This window comes from Macadamia integrifolia, chromosome 6, assembly GCF_013358625.1.
Source record: "Macadamia integrifolia cultivar HAES 741 chromosome 6, SCU_Mint_v3, whole genome shotgun sequence".
Taxonomy (NCBI): domain Eukaryota; kingdom Viridiplantae; phylum Streptophyta; class Magnoliopsida; order Proteales; family Proteaceae; genus Macadamia; species Macadamia integrifolia.
This window is the reverse complement of record NC_056562.1, coordinates 12483993-12504248: the sequence shown is the minus strand read 5'-3', so window position 1 is coordinate 12504248 and position 20256 is coordinate 12483993. Positions and strand designations below refer to the sequence as shown.

The 20256-nt window shown below is 37.0% G+C and overlaps 1 protein-coding gene across 1 annotated transcript; it reads left to right on the top strand.

The window, feature by feature from the left end:
• Positions 1–7601: 7601 nt before the first annotated feature.
• Positions 7602–15317, top strand: LOC122081859 (cellulose synthase-like protein G2). The gene is made up of 6 exons (XM_042649215.1): positions 7602–8223; positions 11336–11485; positions 11580–11705; positions 12794–13237; positions 13332–13679; positions 14543–15317. Exons 1-6 carry the CDS (start codon positions 7627–7629, stop codon positions 15089–15091), a joined length of 2214 nt encoding a protein of 737 aa, XP_042505149.1. The 5' UTR covers positions 7602–7626; the 3' UTR covers positions 15092–15317.
• Positions 15318–20256: the final 4939 nt, after the last annotated feature.

Sequence of the window (20256 nt, the reverse complement as noted above, 5' to 3'; positions counted from 1 at the left end):
CCACATATTTAGAGTGGTTCTCATCCACTCGATATGATGGCACAAGTGGAGTACGTGATCACATTATGAAAATGACCAATTATACTGCCATGTTGGGCGAGATGGAAGTGAAGATATCTGATTCTTTCCGTGTGTGGTAAATTATGCAATCACTTCCATCATCGTTTAATACTCTTAAGACCTCCTATAATGCACAAAAATTGGAGTGGAATCTTGAGGACATGACTTCCATATTGGTATAGGAAGAGGAAATAAAGAAGAAGGAAAATTTTAATTCTGCTTATTTTGTTTCCAATAATGGGGGTAAGAAGAAATTCAAGAAAAATTGGAAAGGCAACAAGCAAGAAAAATCAGGAAAAATAGAACAGAAAATCGATCAGAATCTGAAACCAAAGACTAAGGCTTTTAAGGGAAAGTGTTTATTCTATAAAAATGATGGACATATGAAGACAGATTGCTATGGCTATAAGAAATGGCTTGAAAAGAAAGATACATCTTTAGCTCTAGTGTGTCTTGAATCCAATCTTGTAGATGTTTTTCCTGATTCGTGGTGGATTGATACTGGAGTAATTATTCACATCACTAATTGTTTGCAGGAATTAAGAAGCAGGAGGAAACCAAGTGAGGGAGAGATGATGATCTACATGGGAAATAGAGAGAAGACCAAAGTTGAATTTATAGGAGTAGTTAGATTACTTTTATCCACTGGTTTTGTTTTGAATTTGAATAATGTGGTTTATGTACCGTCGTTTAGACGAAAACTTGTTTTGGTATCTAAACTTGACAGTTGTGGTTATACTTTTAATATTGGCAATGGAAAGCTTACTCTCTATTCTGGTTCTCTTATGGTTGGATCTGCCTTGTTATGTGATGGTCTTTATAAATTTGATTTGGATATTAGTTCTTCCAAATATGCCAACATTTCTTCTGTTATAAATTATGTGGTCACAAATCCTAAACGTGCTAGATTGGATGAAAATTCTTCTATGTTGTGGCATAAATGTTTAAGACATATTTCTAAACAAATGATAGAATGATTGATTAAGGATGGTACACTTCCTCAATTGGATTTTTCAGATTTTGGAATTTGTATTGATTGCATTAAGGGGAAACACACTAGAGCTAAAAAGAAAGGTGCAACCAGGAAGGATGGAGCATTGGAGCTGATTCATACTGATATTTGTGGTCCATTCACTCCTACTACCATGGGTGGATACAAATATTTTATTACTTTCATAAATGATTTTTCCCGTTTTGGTTTTATTTACCTTATTGAAGAAAAATCTGAATCCTTAGATGCTTTCAAAGTTTTTAAAGCAGAGGTAGAACTTAAAAGGGAAAAGAAGATAAAAAGTGTGAGATCTGATCGAGGTGGAGAGTTTTATGGTAGATATGATGAAACTGGGCGTAACCCTGGACCATTTGCCAGATTCTTACAAGAATGTGGTATTGACGCTCAGTACACTATGCCTGGTTCACCTGAGCAGAATGGGGTGGCTGAAAGGAGAAACCGTACCCTTATGGATATGGTGAGAAGCATGATAAGTAATTCAAGTCTGTTCCCAGAACTCCCTATGAATTGTGGACTGGTAAAAAGCCAAATTTATCTCATTTTCATATATGGGGATGTGCTACAGAGGTGAGACCTTACAATCCTCAGATGAGGAAGCTTGATCCAAGGACCATTAGTGGTCATTTTATCGGTTATTCTGAAAGATCAAGAGGATATAGATTCTATTGTCCTACACATTCTACTAGAGTAGTGGAATCAAATCGGGCAGTTTTCTTTGAGGATGATTTAGATTTTCAGTCTGCTCAACCACGTAACTTTGTTTTTGAGGAGGAACGTGTTCTTGTACCTATGCCTGTGACACTGCCGTCTACTGTATTACAGCCTCACATTGAATAAGAGAATGTCCCCACTCACGAACCTGTGCAACCTATAGTGGTTGAGCCTACACCCCCTGTTGTTGATGAGATTCAGGACCTTATTGTTGCTGATGTTCCCTTGAGGAAATCAGAGAGAACTCGTAAGCCTGCCATATCTGATGACTATGTTGTTTATTTACAAGAACATGAGTTTGATATTACTTTGGATTCAGATCCAATCAGTTTTGATCAGGCTGCCAATGATCCCAATTCATCAATGTGGATGTTTGCCATGCAAGATGAATTGAATTCTATGTCTGTTAATGATGTTTGGAATTTGGTTGAATTACCAAAAGGATGCAGACCGATTGGTTGTAAATGGATTTTTAAGACCAAACGGAACTCTAAAGGTGAAATTGAGCGTTACAAGGCCAGACTTGTAGCAAAATGATTCAGCCAGAGAGAGGGCATAGATTACAAGGAAACATTCTCACCAGTCTCGACAAAAGATTCCTTCAGAATCATCATGGCTTTAGTAGCAAATTTTGATTTGGAACTTCATCAGATGGGTGTCAAAATAGCTTTCCTAAATGGAGATCTTAAAGAGGATGTTTACATGCAACAACCCCTTGGCTTCAGGCAAGCTGATACAGAGCACCTTGTGTGCAAACTCAAGAAATCTATTTATGGTTTGAAACAAGCATCTAGACAGTGGTATCTTAAATTCGATGAAGTTATCACTTCTTGTGGTTTCAAAGAAAATCTTGTGGACCAGTGTATTTATCTGAAGATCAGTGGGAGTAAGTTCATTTTCCTTGTGCTTTATGTTGATGATATTCTTCTTGCCAGCAATAATGTTGATCTTTTGCATGAGACAAAATGGTTTTTATCAAGTCACTTTGATATGAAGGATCTTAGTGAGGCCTCTTATGTTTTGGACGTTGAGATTCATCGTGATAGGTCTTGTGGTGTTCTTGGTTTGTCTCAGAAAGGTTACATTGAGAGGATATTAAAAATGTTTAATATGTTAGCATGTTCCCCTAGTAAGGCTCCAGTTGTAAAAGGGGACAAATTTGGTAAGTCTCAATGTCCACAAACAGAATTGGAGTGCAATCAGATGAAGAACATACCTTATGCATCTGCTGTTGGTAGTTTGATGTATGCTCAAGTTTGTACACGGCCTGACATTGCCTATGTTGTTAGTGTACTTGGGAGATATTTGAGCAACCCTGGTGAAGCGCAATGGGTAGCTGCTAAGAAAGTCATGAGATATTTGTAGGGCACTAAGGATTTTATGCTTACTTATAGAAGAACCGATTCACTTGATGTAGTCGATTACACTGACGTAGATTTTGCTGGATGTTTAGATGACCTCAAGTCTACTTCTGGATATGTTTTTGTGATGGCAGGTGGGGCTATATCTTGGAAGAGTGTCAAGCAGACACTCACTGCATTTTCTACTATGCAAGCTGAGTATGTGGCCTGTTATGAAGCCACTGTTCAAGCTTTATGGTTAAGGAATTTTATCTCAGGGCTACAGATTGTTGACTCTATATCTAAACCATTGAGAATGTTTTGTGACAACTCCGCTGTGGTATGTTTCTCTCATAACAGTAAAATTACTTCAGGCTTTAAACACATTGACATTAAGTATTTTTTTGTCAGAGAGAAAGTTCAAGAGTCACAGATTACAATGGAGCAGATTGCTACAGAAAACATGATTGCAGATCCTCTTACTATGGGCTTGACTCCAAAAGTCTTTCAAGAGCATGTCACTAATATGGGACTTGTTAGTTCTTTTGATGCATTTTATTAGTGGGAGTTTTGCTCAATATGTTTGTATTTGACTTTCAATTTTATTTTATATATATGATGCATTATTATTGTTCTCAAGAATATATATGCATTTTTATTATGGCCATTTGTTTATGTGTATACACTTATCTATTTGTCTCCTACAGAAAATTGAGGTTATATGTGCTGTATTTACATCATTCGGTATCTGAGGTTCCAGTCAATACACATACATCCAATCGCTAGTAAAGCCTCGTTTGATTGAGGTTTAGTGCTAGTGTTGTGGGACATCCGGACCTAGTCCCAATGAACTTCTTTGATTGAAGCTTAAGCGTTTGGGAGACGCTTGTAGTTAATGAGACCTTCGGTATCTGTCTCATATGGCTCATTTGGTTTTCGAGCTAAGACCAATTTGGAAATAGACATGATGATCGCTATAGCATGTTATTTCCATACCACACTTTCATACTGCTCAGCCCAAGTCAGTGATGTTATGAGCACTTTGACGTGTGTGGTCTCATATCGCTTTAGATGTGATGATCAATACGGTTGGGTGTTTGTAATTCTCATTCGGACCAAGGCATTTGGTTTAAGGTGCACTCCATTCGACACTATTTTTTTTGTGACTACATTCAGTTTATCTAAATCGAAGAGTCGTTTTAAATAAATTTTAAAATCTAAAACTTATGACATATGCTGCCTAAGTGGGAGATTGTAAGATTTCTTATTAGGTGGGCTAGCATAGTCAAATATTTGTTTCCAAAACCGACTTAGTGGTGTTGACTAAAGATGGAGTAAGCAGAAAGAATCCAATATTATTGGTAAGTGATCTCTATGGAGATATTGGATTCTATTAGCACTCCTTAATGGTATGAAATATTTATTACTATGTGTTGACCTAAGGTATTGTTTCCTTAACGGGGAGGAAACCCTAATTTTATTGTAGGGCTGGTCCCTACCCTCACCTCTATATATAGTTATCACTGACCCATTAAGTGAAGCTAACGACCAAAAGTAAAAGGGAAAGAGGGTAGACCAGACCAACATTAATCGTGTTGTACAAGGAGCATACAAGAAGACATTGAGGAGTTCTTATTCTTCAACCATGGATTCAGGTATACCTAAAACGTGTATTTTATAGTGTTTGTTGTACATGCTTATCGATCTTCATGAATCGTTCCGTATTTATTTTCTATCAGCCAACACTTGGATGAACATGTGTTTATACATTTTTATTAACAATGGACACAAACAAACCTCTCTCTCCTAAAACCCACCCCTTGTTGTAACCTTTGTCCCACCCTTGAAATAATAATAATAATAATTATTATTATTATTATTATTCGAAAATAGAAAACCCTAGACACAAAAGAAAGAAAAGAGGAAAGAGATAGAAGAAAGGGAGACCAAAGAATCCCTCACCACTGCTAAACAAAACATGAAAGAGGACAACCCCCACACCACACACCACACACCACACACCACCTCCCCCAAAAATACAACCATCCACAAAGGGCATGCATGCGAGATGCCCCGACAGGCTTCAGCCACCGCTGAGTATTGATATCTTTTGCATTGGGCATCTCATTTCTTTTAACTTCTTTGTCACGTTCTCATCAACTGATGGTTGATCCAGTAGGACAACCGTGCTCTCAAAAAGTCACAGTTAGCTAGATATCTTAGTGATTAGGTGTCACTTCAATCTTATTTTATGTTTATTTGACCATTCACATGAATCACTAAGTCCAAAACAAATCATTTCAAGAACAATATAAACAACAAGCAATAATCACAGGACTAGACCGAAGAAAATAAAGGGTGTTTGAAAACGGAAAAAAGAGGATGACACATGTTAAGTATTTTGGTCGTATGTCTAATCTTTCCTATAAATAAATATAAATCCAATGAGAATGATGTGAGATGAAATTAGAGGCTATGGACACATAAAAAGAAAACAAATTCAACAAATGTAATATAAAATTACAAGTTGAAAGCCTCACCTACACTACCCTAAATCTTGATTTGAGTAATTAGATCGAATTAGCTAGAATTGAATCGGAATCGTTCATGATCAATCTTGATTCTTAATTGATAGCATATCGATCAATCAATAATGATTAAAGGTAAAATAGTCAAAAAATTAGTTTTTTTAATTGAATTGTTTTCAATACCAATTTGTCAAATCTTGCCCTAAATAATCACGAAAAAAAAATAATTTGTTGGATAACAAGAAATGACCTAAATGATAAAATGGAGTCAGAGCTGATGGACCTATCCTAGTGAGAGCTATAAAGGACCCAAAACCTGCAGCCTAATGATGAAGGCAGGCAATATTAATTGAGGAGATAATGAGAGAAAAGAAAAGTGGAAAACCTCTTTGTAGTGATGACGAACTGCATAGGAAGCCTTGATCTCCCAGAAGATCCACATCAAAGCAGCATGCCAGAAGCCAATTCAGTAGTGGAACAAGCCTCAGATCCCACTCTTTATAATTTTCTCTTTTGTTTGATTTCATTTTCTTTCTAAATAATATTTTTTTTATACTAAAATAGAAGTTGATTGAGTCAATCAAATTCTGTCCCGGCATGTCCTAGTAAATGAATCCAATAATTATCTGAAATCTAGAAAGTCGATTCGTAAAGCACCACAAGGGATAATTACTATCATAAGAAAAATGACCGGTGGCACAATTCAACACCACCAAGTGTTAGTGATATAGTTTGTTTATAAAGTTCTTCTGCAATAGGTTGTTGTATTACATCAAGTGACAAAACCATTGAGATAAGTTCTATATAAATTGACTATAAGACTTATCATCTTAATAGAGTCGTCAAGTAGCAATTTTTTTTTTCTTATTTAGTTTAAAAAAAAAAAAAAAAACCCCTGATACCGTCAACTAAAATCATGGTCCAAATAAATATTCTTTAACTTTATAACTTTAAGGTTTTGTTCTTTCAATTTTTTTTTCTAATTATTATTTTTTAATTCAATGTCAAATTGAACTGAACCAAACCAAGCTCTTTGACGACTAGATGAGGACCCAATACATTTCCACTGTATCCACAATCTGTCTTTTTAATGCATTAAATTGTGGATCAATTGGGTCTCGAAAAGAACCAAATTTCTCAACCTTGGATCCGCTTAGTTTGGCTGAGGCTCGCCCTAGTCCTGACTCCGAGCCTAAAAACCTCAACCAAGCCCAATTCTATTGGGCTCAATCCATCTTAAGCCCATTGGTCTGGCCAGGCTAGACCAGGGTGGTCCTGATTGACCCTAACTCTACTTTGCCAATCAAGGCTAAGTTGGCCCTAGTTTACCCTAATACTTTAAAATTATCCTTTTTACCAAAAAAAAAAAATCTTATTTCATAGTTAGAATTATTCTTATGTCAAAGTCAATTCACCAGCTGTAAGAGAAGAAAAGGAAACAAAAATCCATTTGCCTCGTGTCAGTATATTAAACACATTTTTAAATACATATTCATTCACAAGTAAATTTACAGTATAGCCTAATTCAGGGATAGGCCAAACTTAGCCCAAAGCTCAGTCTAGCTCGGCCTAGCATTGGCTTCAGGCATGAAAAATCTAACCCTAACCTGCTTAAGGGTTAAAAAATCCAACCCAAGCCTCATTCAAGCTTCGGGCTCACATGGCCAAACTTACATCTTTACTTTCCATAAATCCACAATCAGATCGAACCAAAGCTCCTTGTCTCAATCCTAGATCTGGACACGAACCATTGCGATTACATTTTTCAATCAGTTTTGAGTTTTCTATATTCTATCATTATTAGTTCCAAAAAAGAATTGAACCAAGATCCTTTTTGAGTTTGGGATATGCCATTCTCACACGTGTGAAGCAATTAAGTCCTCCCTCTCAATTGTGCCCATAAATAAGGAGTACTTTGGGGCGGTCTTCCAGCGGTGAAGAACTCAAAAGACTAGTGGTACTGCGAGTGCAAGAGATGGGAAGCACAAGCAAGATGAACACAACCATCTCTCCTCCTCTTAACACTCTTGAGCCCTTTCGTCGTACTTTTTTAAACCGTTCATTTGGTTTAATCTATACGTGTGCCATATTAGCACTCTTCTATCATCATTCACTCGCTCTCCTCCACTTCACTTCCTTCCTAACCTTCTGCTTCTCTCTCACCTTTCTGCTCGCTGATGCCGCCCTCGCCTTCATGTGGGTCACCACTCAATCCTTCCGGATGTGTCCAGGCCGCCACGGGGAGTTCCCGGAGAACCTCCTTAGTTTTGTGAAGGAGAGGGATTTTCCGGCGTTGGACATATTTATATGTACAGCTGACCCATACAAAGAGCCACCAATAAACGTAGTGAACACTGCTCTGTCGGTGATGGCTTATGATTATCCGGTCGAGAAGCTTTCCGTCTACGTTTCAGATGATGGGGGCTCGGAGCTTACTCTGTTTGCTTTCATGGAAGCTTCCAAGTTTGCTAGCCACTGGTTACCTTTCTGTAAGGAGCATAGGATAGAAGAGAGGTGTCCTGATGCTTATCTTAAGTCCAGCCACAGCTGCACCGAGACTGAGAAGATGAAGGTATGAGCTTTTACCTTATCTCAATATTTTTATATTATGTTGGTTTTCTTTCTTTTCTTTTATTTTTTTTATTTTTATAGATTCATGATTAATATCGATTCATTCATGTCTCAATAATAAAATAAATAAATAAATGGGTTACTCAACCGCCAGACCGTCAACTCCATACATAATTGAGGAGAGAGCTCACTAGCTGTTCCTATTTTCATCTAATCTTGTTATCCATATTAACTTCCCTAAAAACAATAATATTGATAGGTTAATGAATTATCTTTGGTTCACAAATTTTCTTTCTTCACAATTAGGTTAGATCATGGTTTGGCTATTTATTCTATAGTCCACAAAAAACGAGTTCACATTTTCTACAACCATTGCATTAGTGCAGTTAGCATTTGGCAATCGGGAGCATCTAGATACACATTCCAAGGAGCTCACACACTCACTGCACCAATGCCACATTCATATAATATTGGTTTAATAATTATTTGTACCATGTGAAAAGATGAAGTGGCAATTTTGCTAGTGATTGATCTTGATTGTGATCCATCGGACGAAATTTAGCTGTTGCCCCGATTGCTGTGGCAACCTAATATTTTGGAACCCTAGTGGGCGTTTTGAAAAATACAGAAACTTAAGAGGGGATTTGTGAACCCTAAGGGAAAGTAATTATTCTATTTTTTTGGTTGCCAGTCAAGGTTGTAGGTACTTGGTTGTAATATAGCTACAATCTAGGACAATAGCTAAATTAAAAAGAAGTAAAAAAATTAATAATAATAAGAAAAAGCTATATCGATGATTTCGTTTTTTTTTTCTGTTCTATTGAAATGAAAAAACGATGAAAACATTTTTTTTAAATGATACCAATCGGGCTCTTAGTATGGATTCATGTTAATCTCTAGGCAAGAACATGCTACCATGCTGGGTAGATACATATCAGCCCATAGGCCAATGAAAGTACATTGGAGAAGTACAATTTTTCTGTACTCGCTACGTCTTGCTACGTACCAGATGGTTTTCTTTCTTCCTTAGATTATAGGCAAAGAGAACAGTATCTGGAAATGTGCAACTTACTCTTCTATATTTTCACATATAATATTTAGTGTGGTCTGGTTCCATTTTGGCGTGCGGAGTAGAAAAATATAGTTATAGCCAGGATATTATATGTTAAAACTTAGAAGATTAGGTTCAGTATAAGTTGGAGCTTTGAATAATCAGGCTTCAGTCGCTTTCTCTGACAAAAGCATATCTCATTGGGAATTGGGAGAAGAATCCTTACTTAGACTTTTCTATTACAGCTGTGACTTATATTTCTTTCTTTATACATCATAACGGACCTCTGTGCAAGGTTTCAAGACTCGGGTATTGGATCGGCTCGGTATCGAAAGATACCGATTCAATATCAATCCAGCTCAGTCAAAATCACCTAGGGGTGGAATCAATAGATTCGATCCACCTCGACACATTTATAGCTCAACTAGGATCGGATGATTAATAAATTTGTCAAGTTTGAGCCTAGCATGTTTATAAATAGGTAATACACAGTATAGCCATCTAGCCTGACGGACACTCGACTGGCCCGATACATTTACAAGCCTGATATGAACCGATTCCTTTAAGCCCGATTTAGCCTGACCTTTTTAATACTACTTGAAATCCACATTTTTCCACCAATAAAATTGAAATTAAAGCAAAACTCCAAGTGGATTTTCTCAAGTGGATTTGCTCCAATTTTCAAGATGAACAAGGGGTTGATCGATGAACAAGCATCTTTAACAATAGAAAATTAAATTTAAAAATGACATTGATGTAATTGTGGTGGTGAATTAATGGTGAATTTGCAGGATATGCCTGAGGCAAAACTATACTTTCATTGGAATAAACTTGTCAGCTTGAGTACTTCGACTATTACATCGACGTTGGGAAGGCCCATTTAGGGCCCGAATAATGCATGTTTAGGGATAAACAAATTCGTAGCCTAGCTAAGGCCCGATTAAGGCCTATTTATGTTAACCCGATTATAGCCCTAGACCGATCGATCCGATTATAAATCATACTTTATCCACCCTAACTAAAGCCCGTTTAATTAAACAGACGTTCAAGATGCTGCCCTAGAATTTAGCCGAGCCTGACTAGGCCCAACCAAGATCGGCCCATCCCGACTGGTTGACACACCTAAAATCAGGTTAGATCGGTGGAAATTAAGAAAATATAACCCGGTTTGGATTGATAGGGCATGATACCTGTCCAAAAATTACAATTTCTTTTTAAAAAAAAATGGGTAGGTGTCCCCAACTAGTCTCGGATACTGATCCGGACGATTTTGCCAATCCGATCCAGGCGTATCTCGACTGATATAGGTGTGCACGTGTATTGGATCGGATCGCATCTGGGTACGTAGCCGGCTCCATTAGATTACCCCTAGCTCGGTCACGGATTGTGATGGATCAATTTCAAATCGGTTTGAACGATTTTGTCGATCCAGATCCAAGTTTTGAAACCATAACTCTTGCCTCTCTCTTCTTCACATGAAATTAATCGATTTAAATCTTATTAGATTCTTAGTGGTAAGATTGAAATTTACCCATTTTGGATTATGAATATGGAATGTAGAATACGCCATGGCAATCCATTTAGACTGAGATTTGGTAAAGGTCTCTAGACTGGTCAATCAGTTATTTCTTTTAGGAAAATGGTTTTATGGACGGATCTGGAAATAGGGTTTCTATGGATGGTTCATCTATTTGTATCACATATATAGTAAATGATAATCTATTCACCATGGCCCATATGGGTCATTAAAGGGGTGGGGAGAGTAGATCTCTTGATCCTTTCGAAAACTTCTCTTTAAAGCACTTTACATTTCATTTATGTCGATCCATGTTATACACCTCAAGTATAGCTACACTAGTCCAAAGGCATGATATGTTAACAATAAGTCTTGAAGTGACTATCTATTACACGGATTAGATGTGGTTGTTTGTGGCCCTAGCTAGGGTTGAAAAAAATAAGACAACAACTCCACCCGAATCTTTGACATCCTTATGGCGTTGCCAGCACTTTGATGAAATTGCTTGCGTGTAGTTGGTCAATTATTGCTTCTTTGTGGTTGCAGACTATATATGAAACCATGAAAGCTAAGGTTGAGAATGTAATGGATAGAGGGCGTGTTCCTGATGAGTACATTGCCAGTGTAGCAGAGAGTGATGCCTTCAATAAATGGACCGCTAGATTTACCCGTCATGATCATCCAACGGTGATTCAGGTTTGTCTGAGGGATCCTATGTTGTGGGCCTGTGGTAAATGGTTAGATCTATCATAATAATCATTCTTTGTTGACAATGGATGATGAAGTGCAGGTTTTGTTAGAGAATGGAAGAGATAAGGACACGAGGGACCATGAAATGCCAAACCTTGTGTATGTTACCAGACAGAAGAACAAAGCCTCTCCCCACCATTTTAAAGCTGGTGCCCTAAACGTCCTAGTAAGCATCTCTTCGCTGAATCTTTTTTCGTCTTTCATAATAATCAAGTGGGCACTGGTGGCAATAATTTGTAGGACTTCAGGTTTGGTTCGGGCCGGTTGGAACTCCTCTTCCCTGGCTGAACCAGAGTCAAAACCTTGACATCAAGGTTAAAAGGAGAAGGAATAGATTATAATTTCCAAATATAGAATTGCTAAGGAGACATCTTCATTCCATTCACTGGTATAAAATCAGGGCAGTACTCTTAGGGCTGAAGGTGTCCTATGAATGAAGACTGTTTTCTTGGGGTTGTTTTGATCATAAATTGAAATGATGATGTTTGGTATGATTTTTTTCTAAACTTATTTATGAGTAATTAAAATCAATTTTGTCTGAAATAGTGAAATAGTTTATCCATTTCAATATTGAGATTGAAATCGAAACCGATTCTAGTAACAAGGGTAAAAGTGTTAGTTCACATATTTTAAAAAATGGAAGCTCCCAACAAAAGAGAGGCAACATGTGAGGAATAGTATTTTCCTCTCAATATGTGATATCAAATTCCTCTCGTCATGGGGACCCCTCTCCCTAATTTAATCAGACCCAAACCAAAATTGTTAGAAGAAAGGGTTGAGTGGTCTGGGTTGATGGGTCGATCGTGCACTAATTGCCACATTTAATAATTTTATTGATTAAAAAAAAAAAAAAAAAAAGTAAGCCCGCGTTTGGTAGTCATCCAGAAATGTTTGTACCGTTTTTCTATTATATGAGAAAAAAAAAATGAAATAAAGTGTTTGGTGTCAATTTGATGTTTTTCCATTTTTCTGGAACAAAAAAGGAAAGAAAGCTAGAAACACAAAATGATTGAACGACAAAACCTTGTTACGTCATTTCCGTTTCGTTTCAAATACCAAAAAAAAAAAAAAAAAAAAAAAAAGTGAAAACTAAGGTAATCGTTCTTGAAACAAGTGCACCAAACACCAATTTTTTTTTTTTTAACTGCATTTTGTCACAGAAACTAAAAATTATGTTTTTAACACGAAACATCGTTTTTGAAACTGAATGATTACCAACTGCAGCCTAATTACTAATTGTTGTTTGTGTTAAAGCTTCGGGTTTCAGCTGCCATGACAAATGCACCCATACTTTTAACCTTAGACTGTGATATGTATTCAAATGATCCGAAAACTCCTCTTCGGGCGCTATGCTATCTCTCGGATCCTGCATTCGGGTCGAAACTAGCTTTTGTTCAATTCCCTCAACTCTTCCATGGGATCAACAAGCATGATATCTACGGTGGTGAAATGAAGCGTTTGTTCCAAATTAATCCACAAGGGATGAATGGGCTAGCCGGTCCTAACTATGTTGGCACAGGATGCTATTTTCGTCGACGGTCTTTTTTTGGATCGCCTTCATCAGTATTATCTCCTGAGATCCAAGAATTAAACCCGGACCATGTCGTGAACAAGCCAGTTCGGTCTGAAGCGGTTTTAACATTGGCTCACAATGTGGCAAGTTGCAACTATGAGAATCAGACCAACTGGGGCATCAAGGTAAGGTTAATTATTGCCATCAATAATATTACTTAAGCTTTTGATGTGTGTATATTATAGCAAGGTAATGAGTTTGTTCTTCTAAAATGCACAGATGGGGTTCAGATACGGATCCTTGGTCGAGGACTACTTCACAGGTTATCGACTGCACTGTGAAGGCTGGAAATCAGTGTTCTGTCATCCTGTGAGAGCAGCTTTCCTTGGGGATGTACCCATCAGCCTCAGTGAAGTCTTGGGCCAGATCAAGAGGTGGTCTGTGGGCCTATTAGAAGTGGCCTTCTCCAAGTACAGCCCACTTACCTTTGGTATCAGGTCAATGGGCTTACTAGCAGGCCTTTCTTATGCTCATTTGGCATTCTGGCCCATTTGGTCCTTTCCAGTCACATTCTATGCCTTTGTTCCGCAGCTAGCTCTCATCAATCGTGTCTTCATGTTTCCCGAGGTATGTAATAGTGTTCACTCATCTTACATTGGGTAGGAATTAAAAAGTTTGAGCCCCAATGGGTCGGGTTGGACCTGCCCCATTATAATAAAATTAGGGGGGTACTTTAGCGGGTTTACCAAGCACACCCACATCCAAATTCAAAAGAAAACCTGGATTAGGCTTGGTTGATGGATCCAGATCTCTCCAGCCACTGGGATACCCAGTGTGCATCCAATGATTAAGAGGACCTTGGAGTATGTGCCTAGATCCTTCCAGTCATTGGATGAGTACAGGACTTCCAGCATGGCTGGACAGGATCTGAATCCTAGGCTAACAAGTTAAGGGCCTAACCGCAGTTTGATGCCCAACCCTAGCTTTATGCATGCCAAAGACCGGCCCTTTCATGACTAGTCAGATTTTGAGGTTAGTATGAAATTTTGAGAAAATGTTGGGTATACTGTCGATATACTGTAAGCTAGCACCCTCTCTCTCTCTCTCTCTCTCTCTCTCTCTCTCTCTCTCTCTCACTTCCCCCTTTTGAAATGACCCCTACCCTTCTTGTATGGTACCTCATCCAACGTCCCCATTGGAGGTGTTCCCTAGCTTACTATATGCCGGTGGCATACCTATCTCTCTCCCATTCTAAAATTTTTTATAGAAAAATTGTATTGCACACTTTTTTTTTTTCATTTAGGGGTAGAATGTGTATTATACTTAAAAGAGTTAAAAAAAAAAAAAAGAAGAAGAAGAAACAACCACCAGATTTTTCTTTTATTTTATTGACATAGTTCTAAAATTAAGGAACTATATGTTATAGTGAAGACATATTGACTAAGAATTTTATGATGAACTCTAAAGTGGATAACAAACCCAATGAACAGGTATCAAACCCTTGGTTCTACATGTACATGTTCCTTTTCTTGGGAGCCTATGTACAAGATCTACTAGATTTCTTACTAGCAGGAGGAACAATTCAAATGTGGTGGAACAATCAAAGAATGTGGATGATAAGGGGAATCTCATCTTACCTATTGGGATCCACTGATTTCTTTCTTAAATCAATTGGCATCTCTGCATTTGGATTTAATGTGACCAGCAAAGTGATTGACGACGAACAAAGTAAGCGATATGAGCAAGGGATTTTCGAGTTTGGAGTTGAATCACCCTTGTTTGTACCACTAACAACAGCTGCCATTATCAACTTGATCTCATTACTAAAAGGACTAGCAGGATTTTTCATATATGGGAACATTGGGGAAGTATTTGTGCAGTTGTTCATATCTAGTTTTGTAGTGATAAATTGTTGGCCAATTTATGAAGCTATCGCTTTGAGGAAGGATGAAGGAAAGATGCAAGCAAAGACTATCACGACATCTGCCTTACTAGCATGGGTTCTTTACTTGACAGCAGCTCTTATGTTGAAACCTTGAAATTAGGCATTATTTCTTTACTTGACAGCAGCTCTTATGTTGAAACCTTGAAATTAGGTATTATGTTGCTTTTTGCTAATGTTAGGTTTTCTCCTCTCTTTTCTTCTTCTTCTACTTTTCCTAAGCAATATAGAAGTGCATAATCTTTTGTGAATTGTGTGTGTGCGCCTCGTTTCTTCCTTTTGACTGAGAAATATGGAAGTGCATAATTTTATGTGAAGAGAGAAAGTGTGTGTATATGTGTATGTATGTATCTGTGTGTTTGTACGTATATACGTATGCATGCCTCTCTTTTTTCCCCCTTTAAAGCATAAGGGATTTCTTCTTCTTTTTATTTTTTGTGTAACGATGGGTATCGTCTTGTGGATTCTCCTACAATCGCATGGAAAGGGTCATACAGGGGTTCAATGAGAACCATTAAACTTTCACCAAAAGTAGTGAAGAGTATTAAATACCCCCATGTGAATGGCCCCAAAGAGATAAGAGGAATAGAACTCAGAATCACATGTTTCCTGAGGCAAAGGCCCCTTGCCAACTCTACTAGACCCTTGGGGTCTTTTTTTAGGTCAGGTATATGCTTCAACTTGTGTAATAAATATAGAAGATGATTTACTTACGGGAAAAAGAATACCAGTATTAGTGTTGCCAATACCTAGACACAAGTGGGCGTAAAAAACCACGTTGCCTCCTCACTCCATACACTAAAGATATTCCTGTGAACCCTCCCATTAGCCTGCGTGCCAGCATTTGCATCATTAGACTGATAGGGTTTTTTCTCCCTTTATTTAACTATGTTACTGTTTTTTATAGAAAAGAAAATTAAATTTAGACAAATAAAAAAATTTGTACATCAATGGTAAAATTGATGTACAAATGACAATTTCTCTCTCTCTCATTTTTTTTTTTTTTTTTTAACAAGAACTAAGCTTTCCACTGAGAAAAATCATATTTACAAGGAAAGTTGGGTGGGAGAGCCACCAAGTTCCAGATAAAGAGAATTTCAGAGCACCTAAAGGCAAGGGGTGAGCTTCCCTATTATGACTCGTAGGAATGTAACAGAATTTGATAGTGACAAAACCTAATTCCAAAGTCCGCATGTCATCAATAATAGAAAGAGAAGTTCAGACTAGAGTCCAGTTCACTCAATTCAAAGACCAATGAGAGCTGGGCAGTATGAGAAGATGACTAAGTTCAAGAAACCTAGGAGCCTAGGCTTTTAGCAAAAACCAAGGCATTACAGAGGCCGAAATATGCCGTGATGCCTTGCTTCTTGCTAAAAGCCTAGAAGCTTTCAAACCCTTACTTTTCTTCCAGGATTGTTATATATAATTCTAACTTTGATTATATTGTAACAATATTTTTGCAAACTTTTTTTTATCATGAAACCATTACCGGTGGTGTCAATTACATTATATTATGGTCATAATGGGAGTAATGACATTTGTGTAAATATTGACTTATTGAAAATCTGTGCTTGAGAACAGATTTTACTGAACACTATTTTGTTCTAGGAACTATCCTGATAACAGTTTCGGAACAGATTTAGCAAACGTCCAAGTGAAAGTATAAAATCATTTTATAATGAAGAAACACAAATAAATGATTTTGTCAAAGAATTACTTTTTTGAACAAAAAAGTTACCAAACGAGCCCTTCAATGATCTTAATTAAACTCGCCATACTCTTATCGTTATAAAATGATCTAGGAAACTAAAGATTTGAAGGATCAAAAGAGGATAGAAAAAGACTTGTTTTAGGGAAAACGGATCCGCTGCTCGTACGACCACCTGGTTGTAAAATTCAGCCACTAACACTTGTCTTTTTTGTTCTTAGATATACCCCTCTTTATCCTTATAATGGAAGAAAGTGGGACAGGTGTTGATCGCTGACTCGTACGACCAGGTGATTGTACGAGTAGCGGATCCTATCTCGTTTTAGGAAAAAGAAACTCTTATAGAAAGTTTTTATCCCAAAAAAAAAAAAAAAAACACTCTTATAATAAAGAAACCAGCTGTCTAATATAAAGAAAATAGGTGTTTTCCTCCCATATGTGGGGAGATATGACACTAATTAACATAAAAGGAGTGAGACCCATTTAAATTAAAATTTAAAGATATATATATATATATATATTTTTTTTTTGGTAAAATTGAAATTTAAAGATGAAATCATGAAAGTGTGCATATGTAAAATCATTATTAAAAAAATATTCTCCAGCCCTATTCTTGTGGATGCATATCTGGCTAGGCGAGACACCCTCTCTGATTACAAATATCAGAATATGGCCTTAAAAAGAAAAACTGATTTTGTAGTCAATCATTCTATTTTTTTGTGAAGAGATATGGTAACTCTTCAAAATATCTTTCCATAATTGTTGGTTTTCATACCTGCTAATCATTATAAATACAGTTCTCCATCAACTTTAAAATTGCAAGGGAAAAATCACCATAGACAAAACGATAGAATTGGTTTTGAAAAGAATGCCTGGTCCTCCATGTTATCATTGCAGAGTCGAGCCATGCTGGGATTGCAAATGCTATGCTGATGATTGTCATTTTCGCGGAATCATTCCTAAAGGTAATTAGGTTAATGCATGTATGTTCAATTTTCTTTTTTTAAGATAACCTTAAGTGTAGCTCCGTACACCGTATGTTAGCAGAAGTCTTCTGTTTGAGTCTTTTCGTGACATGGGTTAGTTATGATCGCATGTAACTGAGGTTTACCTTTGAACCAGAATCATAAAATCGAATAAATTCAAGAGATTTCTTATTAAAGAAAAAAATAATAATAATAACCATTTTATTTAATTTATATACAAAAAATAATAATAACCATTGTTTTTCCTCTCAGTTTATATACAAAAAATATTGATTCAAGTTACAATTTGACTCCATTGATTATGTTTTGAAATTGTTAAAATGTTTTGTAGATCAAAAGATATCATGGCCAGAACTGGTGGGAAGATCAGCACTGGTAGCCAAGACTATGATAGAAAGACAGTACCCATCAGTGAAAGTGGTATCAAGATACATAGACGATCCAGCTTATACTGGGAATTGCTGTAATCGTGTCACACTCTGGGTGGAGCATCAACCACCATACAAAGTAGCTGCTGTTCCATGGATTGGATGAGTCCCTTCATCTCTGTCACTTGTAATAAAATGTCTCTCTTTTTATGTAAAAAATAAAATAAATGTAAGGGTGGAGATTTTTTTTTTTTTTTTGAGTGGAGATCTGCCATTGGTGCTTTGTTGGATTTGGATCATAGAGATAACAGATGCATTTCGTCTCATATCATCCAACTTAAATAATATCTCATAGTAGTTTCTATTATCTAGTTTCTAAAGAAGTGATTCAAGAATATATTTATTATTCTTATTTTTTTAATATAAAAAAAATATGAAAAGTCAGTTTGTATTGATGAAATGGGCAAAAAATTTGCACACTGTCAGCCCAAAATTGAAATTGCACATCTTCTCACATGTCATTGTTCATGTGAGGAAGTGAAATATCGTAAATGCTCTCATTCATATGATCAGATTTGAATGAGGGTTCCCTCATTCGCCCGAAACTGCATTCAGGCAGTGCAGAATACCCTCTCGAAACTTATTTCGTAAATTTTTTTTTATGCATGGTTTATTGTGAAAAAGAATGCAGTCTAAGGCCTCTATTGATGCAATTATATATCGGTAAAGAAGACACCAACTTTCTATTCTTTGGAAATTTAACATTTCAAAAAATAATAATAAAAAAAAAGTGAAACTTGTTTTCTAATATAGTATATTTTCCTTTCCTATGGATCAAACAAATCTCAAGATCCAAGTATTATAATTAGTCAACTAATCTCCATACTTCACACCTTCATAGCATTGTTTTTAGGTCATCTAAAATATTCTTTGCATCTCCAAACTTAGTTACTTAAACCCTTGCTAAGATCTCATGGTCCTTGGGTTTCTCAGTTTTATTATTATTGTGGGTCTAACAAAATGTGGAGAAAGGTTTCTTTACACAATTTTTTTGGGGAAGAGAATGCCTACGTGCATATGGGCATCACTAGGATTGGGTCTTTTAGGTTTCACTTGAGTGAGTGTTATTTCGCCACCCTCTCTGTCAAGGCGCATGACCAAGGAGACCAGGAGCCTTCTTTCCCCCCCCACCCCCCACTTTTTTTTTTGGGGGGGTGGTTTGGGGTGGAAGTGGGGTATGGCCGATGGGGTGGGAAGGAATGTACATATATGACAGATTGGAAGTTTCTTTCCAAGCTGCCGGCCAAGAGAACCCTCTCACCCTGATCATATGTAACAGTTTTAGGTGCAAGTATGTGTAACTCCAACTCAGTACTCACAGAGCACAGCAAAAGTATGATAAGCTTTAATAAGAAAAGAAATTGGTTTTGGCAAATGGAAATGGCAATGCCCTTCACATGTTGTAACCGTTTTATATAATATTTGCTTTCCAACAAGAGTGAATGCCAAATCCGTCTATAAATAGAAGTTCTTGCCTTTTTTGATGAGCATAACTCTTGAAATTGTTTCGTTTCTCTTTGTGGGACTTGAATGTGAGAATTGGAGAAAACTAAACCTTTTTAATTTCAGTAATCTGTTCATGAATGGTTTGGTTTCCTCCAATGTCTCACCTTCAAGGGTCTCAGTGATATATTGAACTGGAGAAGAAGACTAGATTGTTTCCATCGTTCAACTCTTGCTTGATTTCCAACTCTACTTCCACTTCCACTTCCACATTTAGTGGTTTATTACAAGAATGTAACACGGGTTTTGAACGTGAGAATTGGTGGATACTGAATCATCATCATAATTTTCTTGTAATTTTACGAACTTGAAACTTGGAAGTGGTTCAATGTCCTCCAATATCTCATCTTCAAGGAGCTTTGAAGGAAAGAATTCAAGATCCGAAACCAGTAACGACTCTCATATCGTTCAGGAAAAAAAGAAATTAAGCCACACCTCTTGGCCTGCTTGGAGTGGAGTGACCAAAGTTCAGCAAGCTTATCAGGAACCATTTTTTTCTTGATCGTTGCCAATAAAGTTTGAAAAAAGAAAAAAAGAAGATAAACATATACCAATTGTGGGGTGGAGCAAAGGATGGGGTGCAGCAATCATGGAAGTCGTTTGGACCTCCACACAAACCCACTTTATTAAGTAGAGA

Excerpts from the sequence above, each read along its gene's own strand:
- LOC122081859 (XM_042649215.1), top strand. The coding sequence starts at position 7,627 with ATGGGAAGCACAAGCAAGATGAACACAACCATCTCTCCTCCTCTTAAC. Across the intron at positions 11,486-11,579 it reads ATCATCCAACGGTGATTCAG|GTTTTGTTAGAGAATGGAAG; the intron begins GTTTGTCTGAGG and ends GATGAAGTGCAG. Across the intron at positions 13,680-14,542 it reads GTGTCTTCATGTTTCCCGAG|GTATCAAACCCTTGGTTCTA; the intron begins GTATGTAATAGT and ends CCCAATGAACAG.